This window comes from Gracilinanus agilis, chromosome 2 (genome assembly GCF_016433145.1).
Source record: "Gracilinanus agilis isolate LMUSP501 chromosome 2, AgileGrace, whole genome shotgun sequence".
Classification (NCBI taxonomy): Eukaryota; Metazoa; Chordata; class Mammalia; order Didelphimorphia; family Didelphidae; genus Gracilinanus; species Gracilinanus agilis.
Genome location: NC_058131.1, coordinates 601570460 through 601582949, shown reverse-complemented (window position 1 = coordinate 601582949; position 12490 = coordinate 601570460). Strand labels below are relative to the sequence as shown.

The 12490-nt window shown below is 41.6% G+C and overlaps 1 protein-coding gene across 1 annotated transcript in view; it reads right to left on the bottom strand.

The window, feature by feature from the left end:
* LOC123234214 (protein regulator of cytokinesis 1-like) overlaps positions 1–7770 on the bottom strand; it is a 38102-nt gene extending 30332 nt beyond the window's left edge. The window contains exons 1-3 of the mRNA XM_044660146.1: positions 7764–7770; positions 536–693; positions 19–23 (exon numbers count right to left, since the gene is read on the bottom strand). Coding sequence (XP_044516081.1) covers positions 19–23; positions 536–693; positions 7764–7770 — 170 coding nt within the window. The remainder of the gene's footprint in view (positions 1–18; positions 24–535; positions 694–7763) is intronic.
* Between the last annotated feature and the right edge of the window lie 4720 nt (positions 7771–12490).

Sequence of the window (12490 nt, the reverse complement as noted above, 5' to 3'; positions counted from 1 at the left end):
TGCCGCCCATGCACCAACCTCAGCTCGGGAGCGACGGTGTCAACATTTTAAAAAGTGCTAACAGCTGCAAAACGTTTTACATGCATTATCTCTCTCCCTTGAGAATCACGACTCCGTATTAGATAATACAGATATTATCCCCATTTTATAAATAAGGAAACTGAGCCTCAGAAAAGTTATGTGACGCAGATAACCAAACGCGGCATTCGAAGCCCTGTATTCCAGGTTCCAAGTGAACCATTCTTTCCACTCTGCCTCTAGAGTCTGCATTTACCTGGGAGCCTAGCACAGTGTTCTGCAGAGGGCGATGGTTTAATAAAGGTCCACCAAACACTCGCTTAAAATTAACTTCAGTTACGGCGGGGGCGGGGGAGGGGGGAGTAGTCGAGGTCACAATGCAGCAGGTGCAACTGCCTAGGGAAGGGGCGCACAACCCACCCTGCCGAGGAAGCCGCCCTCCCAACCTCACGGCGGGCCAGCACAAGGCCCCGGCGCCCAGACAGCTCTGGCCCTTCCTCCCGTCCGCAACCCGCACCTCATGGCTTTGGAGCTTCTCCCTTTCCCAGCTAAGGCTCCGTCCGGGTCGAGCCAGTGGTTGCAGCAGTTGTTGACAGCAATCCCGGCCCTCACCTGCTCTAACTCCAGGGGAAAAGTCTCCGAAAACTCCTCCGGCGTAAATTTCAATCAGAACCGCTGGGAGGATCCGCGCGGCAATTGGTCAGCTCTGGTGATGCTCCGCCCGACAGGCGCAGCGTCTTCCCTACTTGAGCTAGAGAAAGGTGGCTGGGATGAGTGCTTCGGCTGAGTTGAGGCGGGTCGCGGCAAGACCAAAGAATGGAGACAGTTGCCAGGGTGGAGTGGCGGGGTGATGCCACAGACACTAGGTGCCACGGACAAGGAGCATTAGGGACTAAATCTCATCAGGGACCGCGCATATGAGAGTTTACTCCTGCCCCTTTCCAGACGACTAACCCCGGAGGTGTTCGCCCTTTTTAACACCTCAAAAAATATAACCCTTTAGAAAAGGAAAGATCTGCGTCCACTTGCAGACGCTACTCCTCCACATTTGTATACACTCAGACCTTTTACCGAGAACTACAGCATGCCTTACTACCAGGTCTTTCCAAATGTATTCTATTCCACCTCCAATCTAGCCTTCATACTGCTGAAGCAATCCTCTCTGCACCTATCTGAACATGTCAGTCTTCTGCTCTAAAAACTTACGTGTCTCCCCGAGAGTCAGCCAAATAAAATTCTAAATCTTTTGCCTAGATTCAAGGCCTTCCACTCTGCCTTTCTCACAAAATTTTATACTATACGCCACTATGCTCCTTATATTAGAGCCAAATTGGATTAATTCATTTCCTACATACATCCAGCGTTTCCACAAGACGGTGCCTTTGCTCAAACTGCCTCCTCTTTAGTTGTGGAATTCCTACCCAACTCATGTATCTCTTATTGAATGAAGTGAGGTAAACTCATTGTCCAGAAAACCTGTTTTTCCTGGGGAAAAGTAAAACACAGAAATGAGCTTTTCTGTGAAGGTCAGTCAGCTCAGGATTCATGAGAAAGAAACTCCCTATACCTGTCCAGGATAAGATATATGGTGGAAAGGCCCAGACTCCACCAAAGTAGCTTCCAAACAACAAGGTTTGCCTGCTGCTTCCTCAAGGTTATGTCTCATTTATAAACATTTTCTTTGTATCTCGAACCCTATAAAAACTGCATTGTAATTTCAGTTCGGGGCAGCTCTCATTAGGAAAATTGCCCTGGCCAGCTAGGTACATTTGTTAATCAATAGATTAATGAATAAATATTGGTTCCACTAATTTGAACTTCTGGGTGTCTGGACTCATTTTCTGAGGTAATCCACTTCATTATGAAACTTTTCCTCAACCCATGTGGGCGATTATCATTCTCTTCTCTTCCACACTTCAAATAACACTTTGTTTTGCACCACTAAAGTGCTTTACTTATACTTTATTGTAAGATCTGTAAAGGAAAGGACCTTGTCTTATTTATACCGGTATCTTACTCCTCAGTACAGCTTCCTCTGCATGCAGCAGCTACTTAATCAATGGTTGTTGAATTTGTGGAATTGAAGTCAACATTCATGTTTCCTAATAAATATTGTTTATTCTTTCCTTATCTTCTCTCTATCTCAGTTTCTTCATCTGTAAAATTAGGAGTTTGGACTCAGACTTCCAAGTTTGCTTCCAGCTCCAAATCTTATGATCCTACAAACATCTCCAGGGGACTGTCTGAAGGAGCTGATCTCCTTTCAAAACTATCTGAGATACCAATATTGTTTTTCTCAACCATTTCATTTTTAGGTAAAATTTATAGACTATGCTTTAAATGAAGGTTTTTCAGTGTCTTCATAGTCTTCAACTTCTTCCTCTTCAGTTTTGGGAAATTCTTGATTTTATCTAATCTAGAGTCAGGGATAAAGTTATTTCTTACTATTTCCCTGACTGGTCAGTCATATCATGTGACTTATAACTAAGAATACTAATGTCAGAAGACAGTAGGAATTCTTAGTCTAAGAACTGCTAAAATATATCCAATTTTATTATATAGTACTGATTGATGTTTAATGAAAGCATTCATGTCTTTGTTCATTTCATATCTTCTAGTTTTCCCATTTTGATGGTCAATACTAATTGCGCCAAATCATTCTATTAAGTGGGTGATTGCATTTCTCTCTGCTACTTTATCTTGCTTCCTGTGGTGTTAAGGAAGTCATCACAACTAGGTGCTACTTGCTTTCCAATCCTCTGGGTCAAGTTGATTGTCACAGTGATTTTCAGTAGGGGGTGAGGGGGCCTACAACAGGAGTCTACTCTATTTCTTTGACCCTCAGGAGCAGTTGCTTCATACTGACCATTAAACTATCCTAATCAGTGGTACCACCAGAACCAATTAGCCATATTTCAGGGTTATCATTATATTATTATTGTCATTATATTATCAATTTCATTATTACTATAATCATAACAGAAAAATATGGATGTAAATATTAGCCTATTAACATCTATACTCTATATAGCTAATGACTTCTTTTTTGCTCCAAACAGCATTTTGCCATTATATTCGAACTTCATTTAAATATAGCAACCAATGTTTTTTTCTTCATTTTTTCTTTTGAACTTAATCATCAAAAAGGAGCGATTCCAAATATATACACAGAAGCACACAAAAGAGGATTGTATATAAAACTCTGATTCTCCATGAATACTTGGGTGGAGGGGGAGCTGCAGGCATTAAATATCACACATTACTTTCAAAACTGTCCTTTGTTTGTGCTTCCTTCTGAACTTCCTTCTCTTTCTTTTTATGCATTTAAAAATATTTAAATTGCATTTTGATAGGGTTTTGGGGATTTTTGGGGGGAGGGTTGGGCATCACTATTCCTCCTTCAATTAAAAGGAAAAAAACCCTCATAAGTATGATCAAACAAAAGGACTCCATGGTGGCCACATCCAAAAAAAAAAAAAAGTCTATTTGTACACCCTGAGTGTATCACCTCTATATCAGGAAGTAACAAGCTTCACCCATGGGTCCTCTCCAAGGGAGACTGCAATTTCTTCCTTGAGAATAGTAGAAGAATAATGAGGCTAAGCACTCTCCAGTCCCTGAAATGAGTATCAGATTGGAATTATATATGTCTCCCTAAAATTGCTGGTCTAAGGGCCAGATGTTTAGGTTCAAAACAAAAGGCTATTTCCCTAGTTGTTATTTCTTAAAGGAGGAGAATTATTCCAAGTTTTACTTGCCGACTTGGCCCTTTCCCACAAAATGAATGTTACACAAAAGATTTTTTTTAATGGCAAATAACAAGGATAACTGAGGGACTTATGAGAAAGAATGCTATCCACATCTAAAGGAAGAACTATGGAAGTATAAATCCAGAAGAAAAACACATGATTTATCACTTGTTTATATGGGTATGTGATTTGCAATTTTGATTTTAAAAGATTACTCTATTATAAAAATTAATAATATGGAAAGGATTTGAATGATAATATATGTATAACCCAGTGAAATTGTTTGTCAGCTTCAAGAGGGAAGAGGGGAGGTAGACAACAAGAATCATGTAACCATATGGAAAATTTTTAAAATAAAAAAATTTTAAATGGCAAATAAGTAAACCTATCAAATCAAACATAAATTAGAGATATTATGCAAATTAGAATATATCAGAAAATATACAAGAGTGAATGAGCCCTCCTACTGGGAAAGAGATCTCCTACTGGGAATAAGATACATTACCTTAAACCAATAAAGAGTTTGGATCTTATCCAACTAAAACTTCTCTCCAGTTCCTCAGGAGGCAAAAAAAATTTGTTAAGAAGAAGCATCTTCCCCCAATCTGCAGCTTCCAAAATTCCTTTCTCTGTCTTTCTCATCAATCTCAAAAATTGTCTGCCAAATGAAGAATATGGAAATATGTATTTCGTGACAGTAGTGGTATAACCTATATCAGAATATTTACCACCTGGGGAATGAGGGAGTGTATAGAAGGGAGAGAAAAAGAGAATCTGATCACAAATGTCAGATAACAATTTTAAAAATTGTTTCTACATAGAACTGAAAAATAAATAGCTTGCCAAATCGCTTATCCTTTTTTTAAATGTCTCTCCTCTCCAGAAGCTCCAAGATCAACTCTACCTCTTACCTCCATACAGGTCTGTTCCCTAGCATCAGCATTCTCTTTCCCGATTAGAACTATTTTACACAAAATGCCCCAGCCTTGCTTGGATTATTTACACAATAACAGCGTTAAAACAAATAGCTTTGAAAGATTTATTGAGTAATCATTGCAAAGACCAAACATAATTCTACAGGACAAAAGCTTAAGCATTCTATATGATGGAGTTGCAGAATGAGACATTTTCAGATAAAATGTGGGAATGTTTTTATTATGAATATTTGTTAGAAATATTTTCTTTTTTCTCAGTTTGGAAGAGGAGGGGAAAGTGAGAAAGTGAGAGGTTAGCTTGAGGTAGAAAGAAGGAAGGAAGAAAATAATTGAATCATGTTTTTAAAAATTGAAAAAATTGATGAATCACAAACAGGACATCTTGAAAAGCAACATGCCTTGAATACACATATAAAACCTATATTGGACTACTTATCTCCTTGGGGAGGGAGGTGAAGGATTGGGAGGGAAAGGAGAGAAAGAGGGTCAGAAAGAAAAGAATTTGGGAATCAAAACTTTTTTAATTACTTAAAAATTGTTTTTACATTTAATAGGGAAAATGTATTTTTTAAAATAATGTGTCTAATTTATTACATATATTTTTAAAAAGTAAGTTATATTTAATATTTATAGTTTCATGTCCAGTCTACCATCTATATATAGAAGTGCTCCTTTTATTTGGAATTTGTTAAGTTTAGCATGAAAAAATAACAAGAAAAATAAACTCATGTAATAAACTTCCATTCGAGTATTATTACTATAAAATAGATTACTTTTCCTATAATACAGGCAGTGAATCAAGTATAAATCAAGAATTGCTTTGCCAATCTCTAAATGCACATTTGTAACAAGAAAAACCATATATTTTTATGTAGCTATTAAGACAGTGACAATAATTGCTATAGTCCTTAATTATTTGTAGACTAAACATCTGACTTTGATATTATTTCCAGACTCAACACAGGTCTGAGATGGGAAGGTAGGCAGAAGGCTGAAGTTTAAAACTTCTAATTTACCTTGGAAGCAAAGCAGGATGGAGCCAATGGAAAGCAATTATCCCTCTCCTAGGAAAGGACAGACTCAGCTGGGTGGGTGTTTTCCAAGTCCCGGATGTACGAAATGCTGTGCTAGGTCATACATAGCTTTCTTGTTATCTCATGAGGATTTGACTAGGGGTACTTCCTTTCCCCAAGGAAAGAGATTCTCAGTCTACCAAGTTCCAGAAATCTCCTGAGGTGCTTTTAAACACTTCTCCCAAAAGGTTTAAACCTGATTGCTATGGTGACCAAATCCTTACCCTTAGACCCAAAAGAACTCATTAATATTAAAACTGCAGAGGGTCTAAGCACCAATAATGGACTAATACAGGGAATCCTAATGATTATTTTTTATTTTATTTGGGGGAACAGTGATATTTCTGCAGAAACTTCTTTTTCTTCTGAAGTCTGTTGCTTGGATCAGACTTCTGGGATGTTGATTTAAACTCCTACTTGCTTTCTTCCGTCACATGGGCTATCTACCCAAACCCAACACACCTGTCCTATGCCCTTGGGGCTAATCAGAGTCGTCTGCCGCTACCCTGAGAGCCAATGTCAGGCAGTATGTGTACTGGAATAAGACTTAAGACGCTAGTGGCCAGCCATAAGTCTTCAAAATACAGCAGCCTTCAACCTGGACCTCAAGCCTATGACTCAGAGGTAAGATAAATCTAGAGACCTCTGATCAACTTTCACTTGGGTTTGAATTTGTGGTAAACTATATAATCCAGCAGTTTCTGGATTATAGAAGGTAAGATTTCTATAGTTTTATGAAAGAGATAATGAAAGAATATTTAAGTTGCAATATTTTAGTTCTAGGGTGTCTAGGTGGTATAAGTAGATAGAGCACTGGGCCTGGAGTCAGAAAGACCTGAGTTCAAATTTGACCTCATTAGCAGTATGACCCTGGGCAAGTCCCTTAACCCTATTTGCCTCACTTGGCTCATCTATAAAATAAACTGGAGAAGGAAACAGAAAATCACTCTAGTCTCTTTGCCAAGAAAATCCCAAATGGAGTCACAAAGAGTTGAAAATGACTGAATGACAACATTTTAGTACTAAAGTCTAGGAAATCAATAATTCTAAAGCCCTTTACTGCAACTGAGGAAAAATACTCAAAGTGCTGTAATGTGATGTTCCTCTGAGTCTACAGATATCTGGGAATTTTAGTGTAATGGTCAGAGCTCTCTGGAATTCTTCCTTTAGTCAAAGGGCCAAGGAGTTGCTAGGGAAAGGTGGGGAGGGTATATATACACACATATGATGTATATGCACATACATACTTTTTAAACTTTTTTCTAACTTACAATAATTTATTCTTTTTTCTCTCTCCCACCTTTCCTTACTCCCAATTTTAAAATAAACAAACCCTTATAACAAATATGCATAGTTGAGCAAAACAAATTCTGAGGGAATTTATCAGAATCTGTGATTTCACTGGAAGAGATACTCTATCCACCAAAGCAAATTAAAACATCTATTTTTTTATTTTTATTATGAATATTTTCCCCTAGTTAAATGTTTCATGTTCTTTCCCTCTCCCCCAAATCCCACTAACCCCCCTTAGCTGATGCACAATTCCGCTGGGTTTTACATGTATCACTGATCAAGACCTAATTCTATATTATTGATAGTTGCACTAGGGTGATTGTTTAGCGTCTACATCCCCAATAATATCCCCATCAGCCCATGTTTTCAAGCAGTTGTTTTTCTTCTGTGTAAAACATCTATTTTTAAAAGATTCTTAGGAACTCCTATGAAGATTCAGAACCTGCTAACCAAGTGACTGGTAATGAGTCTCTTTGAGTTTAGATTTTCTATTTCTCCAGTAGATAAGTCTATTGCTGAGTCCCTCCCTATTTAGTCTTTCCAGTATGGTGGGACCTGCCAGAATTTGTACTCCTTTGGCATAGCCTCCCAAAAATTCAGGATCACTTCTAAAGTATGATGAAGCACTGGAGTAGATCAGAATAGGATACGATAGTCTATATTAAATGTTGGCCAGCCACCCATTGCTCTCTCACCTTCCATTTTGTTCTACTTTCTCTTTCCCAAATATTAGTCCTTTTAGGCTAGAAAACCCTGGCAATTTGAACCACTGTCACAAAATCTTCCAACAGCAAGTTATTAGGCAGCAATGAGGAAAGCTCAGTCCTCAATCCTTACAGGTGAGATCTAAGAATCTATAGTGTTTTAGGTCTTTTTTTTTGTTTTTAGACTTCCTGCTTGTGAAATTGGCTAAAGGATCATGCATAACAGCTCTGAGACATGAGGCTGACTTCTTCACTTCTGTCCATTGGGCTGCTGCTATACAGCTTCTGGGTGGGTCTATCCTACCAGACCTCTTCCTCAGGTATAGTTTTCTTCTTAACATCTTCCCCCTTTATTAATCATCACTACACTACAGTTTTAAACAAAAGCAGGGCACCTTTGTTTCCTTTCCTTCTGAGAGTATACTTCTATACAGGGTTACTTACTGGGGGAGGTTCCTTGAATATGTGTTGAAACTATCCAACACTTCTTCCACTCTCCACAGTTCTGATCCATTATCCACACTTGTGCCAGGCTTTCCGGGATGAGAGTGGGCATTATTATCCAGGTTTCTTCTGTCCTCGACTCTCTGATGCCCCAGAAGAAGGCTACTGCTGCCACTTCCAAGACTCAGGAAGTTCCTGTTGTACCCAGATAGAGTTTGAAGAACTGAATCAGGTCAACTTGTCAGCCCTGCCACCTCCACCCATCCTAAGGTGAGCCACCTAGAGTAAGACCAGGGAGCCAGCTTGCTTGGGGTATTATATGTAGTCACACAGCCCTAGCATTGAATCAGTTTTCTTAGGAACTCTCTTCCTAAGTTTGGAGTCCATCTTCTACACTGATTGGAAAGGAACTCAAAAGGCCATCTAGTCCAACCTCTATCTGAACAAACACCTCTCTATGACATTACCACAAGTAGTGATCTAGTCTTTGAAAAACTATAGTGGTGGCAGGTAGGTGGCTTAATGATTTAAGAGTTAGGCCTAGAAATGGGAAGTTCTGGGTTCAAATTTGATCTGACACTTCCTAGCTGTATGACTCTGGGCAAGTCACTTAATTCCCATTGCCTCACCCTTACTGTTCTGTTCTTCTGCCTTTGAACCAATGGACTTAATATAGATTCTAAGAAAGAAGGAAAACCTATAGTGAAGTAGGTACACAAACTTCTAAGGATGTCCATTCCTCTTTTGTATAACTAAATGTTGAGAAATTTGTCTTTACATAGAACCTAAATATGTCTCTCAGCAGCTTATACACATTATTGTTAGTTTCTGCCCTTTGGGAAGTATGCAAAAAAGAATGGATGAAAAAGCATTTACTAAAAGTGCTTATTATTTATCACTCATTGTGCCAAATGCAGGGGATATAACAAGGAAAAAAAAAAGACAATCTTTGTTCTCAAGGAGCCCCTACTCTAATTGTAGGAGATAACACAAAACCAAGTTGAACAGTAGAATAGATAGGAAAGCCTAGAAGTCAGAAGGATTCAGCACAGATAGGATGGGAAAAATCAATAGGTCACATGACAGTACTATAGGTCTGGAAGGCATAAAGGCCTAAAAGTCATTAAGATGCATCAGGATGAGAAAAGGGTAAGGTTTACTGGTCCTCCATCTCACTGAAAGGAATAGAGTTAACTCCCATTCAAAATAAGTAGTGGGCAGTCAGGAAACCTTAGCCATTGGTGGAGGAAGTAAGGATTTCTTTACTTCCAAAACTGGACTTGCCCACCTTCACAAAAATAGAGACAGAGCTGGGTCCAATACCCTCATTCCCAGACTTTCCAGCCCATTGTCCCATTCACATTTATTAGTTCTAGAACCTTTGCACCTAATGTCATTTTTCTTGAGGTGAAGTTTATTTGGGTCAAGCCCTTTAAACTGACCCCTATTTCTGGGCTGCATTCGGTGGTGGTGGTGGTGGGGGGAATGGGTGCTGTATTTATTCATATTAATAGGTTAGATCTGACATTTCAAACATAGGACCATATGTGTGGTTCTTCAGCAACTCCGAGTTTCAGAGGAGAAAAACCGAGCCTAATATGGCAATGAAAGTCTTGCCAACAATATTAGTAATAGGAATTGGAGAGGAGAAACATTCCTCCCAACAGGAATGAGTCAGCCAAGCCCTCCTTGAAATCTCACAGGCTTCAGACATCTTAGATATTTAGCCCCGTTCCTCTCATTTTAAGGATGAGGAAACAAAATGTACTGGTCTTAACCCATTAAGACTCGGGTTGGAGCCCCAGTTTTGCCAGATGCATGCCCCTTGGAGGGCCACTTCATTTCCGTCACTCATCCGTAAAATGGGGATAACGCTGCCCCTGACTAACTCACAGACAAGGTGACAAGTCAAGTCCTAGGTAAGCTGAGTCATGCTATAGCTACGGTGGCCCTTAGAGCCCAAGTTTAAGCGCAGGAAAGAGTGCGGGCTCGGGACTACGCTTTTCCTCGGCCATTTCCCACAGGGGCCCAGGCCCGCTGGTGGCGTTGGGCCTGTACAGTCTGCTTCTCGTGGCGCTCATGGCCACGGACCTACTGCACTTCTGCCGAGACCGAAGCCGCCAGGTGCACGCCCCTCGCCGCGCCAGTTGGCACAGACGACCGAGAGGAGCTTCGGGAGGGAAAAGGTGAAAGAGCAGGAAACCCGCCCCTACCCCCACCCCGGAGCTTCGCACCCAGCTAAACCAAGCCGGGTAGGGCCGACGCCGGCGACGTGCGCGCTCCACGTCTCAGGGTAAAGAAGAAAGAGAGGAGAAATAGGGGGTCCAGCTCCCGTACGCCGGGCCGGGCGGTGCCCAGAGGATTTATACGAGAGCGCCGCTGTGTGCGGACGGAGGAGGGACAAGGCGAGGAATCCTGACTGGCTGAGTTGCCAGCGCCTGCGCGCTGTGTGGATCGAGCGGCGCGGGTCCAAGAAGCCATACGTGCTCGCACTCCGCACGCCTTACAAACGTGTGCACGCCCCCTACGTGCCTAGAGAGGAGAGGCGGGGCGAAGTGAGGATTCCTGACAGGTCCGGGCAGATGGAAGGCGGTGAGCTGAGTGAAGAAATCACCTCCAATTCTCCCGAGCAATTTCCCCCCTCTAAATCGGCCAACCTGGCCATGCTTGCTCAGCCTTCCCTCCCTTCTCCGTGCCCTCCGCCCATGCCTGCGACCCCGGCTGCCCAGCCGCCTCCTCTTCCCCAGATGAGCCCAGCGCAGCTGCGGGAGGAAGGCAATGAACTCTTCAAGGGTGGGGACTACACGGGAGCCCTGTCCTCCTACACCACGGCCCTCAGCCTGGAAGCCACCCCCCAGGAGCAGGCCATCCTGTACCGGAACCGGGCCGCCTGCCACCTCAAGATGGTGAGTGACTGACTGACCCAGGCCGGAACCCTTCCACCTCTGGATGATCTGGGTCAAGGGTCTCCTGTTAGGGGCTTCCCTGCGGGAGGGGGGTGGGGTGGGACCAGAGCTCAAGTCTAACCAAGATAGCTACTGTATTCCAGGCGCTGTGTGCTAAGAAAGCGCTCTGGGGGCCACAAAGAAAAACAAAACAGCCCTAGCTCACGAGGAGCTCACTTTCTAGTGGGGGAAGTAATGTGTAAACAACTCTGTACCAACAAGAGACATATAGGTTAAACTGGAAAAAATCTCAAAGGTAAGGCCCTAAGGTTAAGGAGAACCAGAAAAGCTTCTTGCAGCATAGACTTGAAAGAAGCTCCTTGATTCCTTTGGACTTAGTTGGGCTAGATGAACTTTAAAGTCCCTTTTAGCTTTAAATTCTGTGATCTTAGGTAGTTTGGCAGTTGTTAAGAGAGAGGAATGTCACCTCTAAATCTCCCGGAAATAAAAATGAATCCGTGAATGGAACTAGTACAATCCTAAAGCTAGCCTTGGAGAGTGGGCAGTTCAATCCTTTCACTTTAAAGATAAGGAAACTAAGGCCTAGAGAAGTTAAAAAAAAAAAAATCTGACCCAAGATCCGGGAGCTGATTAGTGAGTGACAGAGCTGGAACTAAAACTCAGCTGCCCTTGGCTGCTAGTCAGTCTTATTTTCACTACCCTAACCAACTTCTGGCTTTGGAGGTCTTGCCCTCAGATTTTGAGTGATTGCTTTGAGAGAACTCCCTGGATGATTATCATAAATAATATTATGATTTCTCATCTCCAGGTCCACTCAATTCCATTCTCCATTTGTACTTTACAGAAACTGAGGCTTAGAAATATGTTTATCATAGATAGGATTGTAATAGTTGTCTAGTCAAAGAGAAGACAGAAAGTTATCTCAGCTTGCCCCTTCCACTATGTCTTCAACACCCAGACTTTGACCCTTTTTTTTTCCTAATAAGAAATTGAGATTAGTAATCTTGTTATTTCTCTCTTATATAGGAAGATTATTCTAAAGCTGAAGCTGATGCATCCAAAGGTAGGGGAAATTGGTCATCATTATCAAGTTGTCGGAATTTTCTTAGGCAAGAAATTCATAGTATTTGATGCTGGGGTATGGCACTGGTCACAAGGTTTTCTCCTCTCCTAGGACCACGCCTCTCTTCTCTCTTTCCCACTTCCTGGGGCATTTCCTTTTCTGCAGCTACCTCACCTTTTCTGATGCTGAAGTACCGAGCCTTGCATCAGTCCCCTTCTCCTTCTGGCCCTTGAGATCTTTCCTTGATGCTCTTCTCTGGAGATGGTGGCCTCATGGGTGCTGACACAACTCCTATTTGTGCTCAG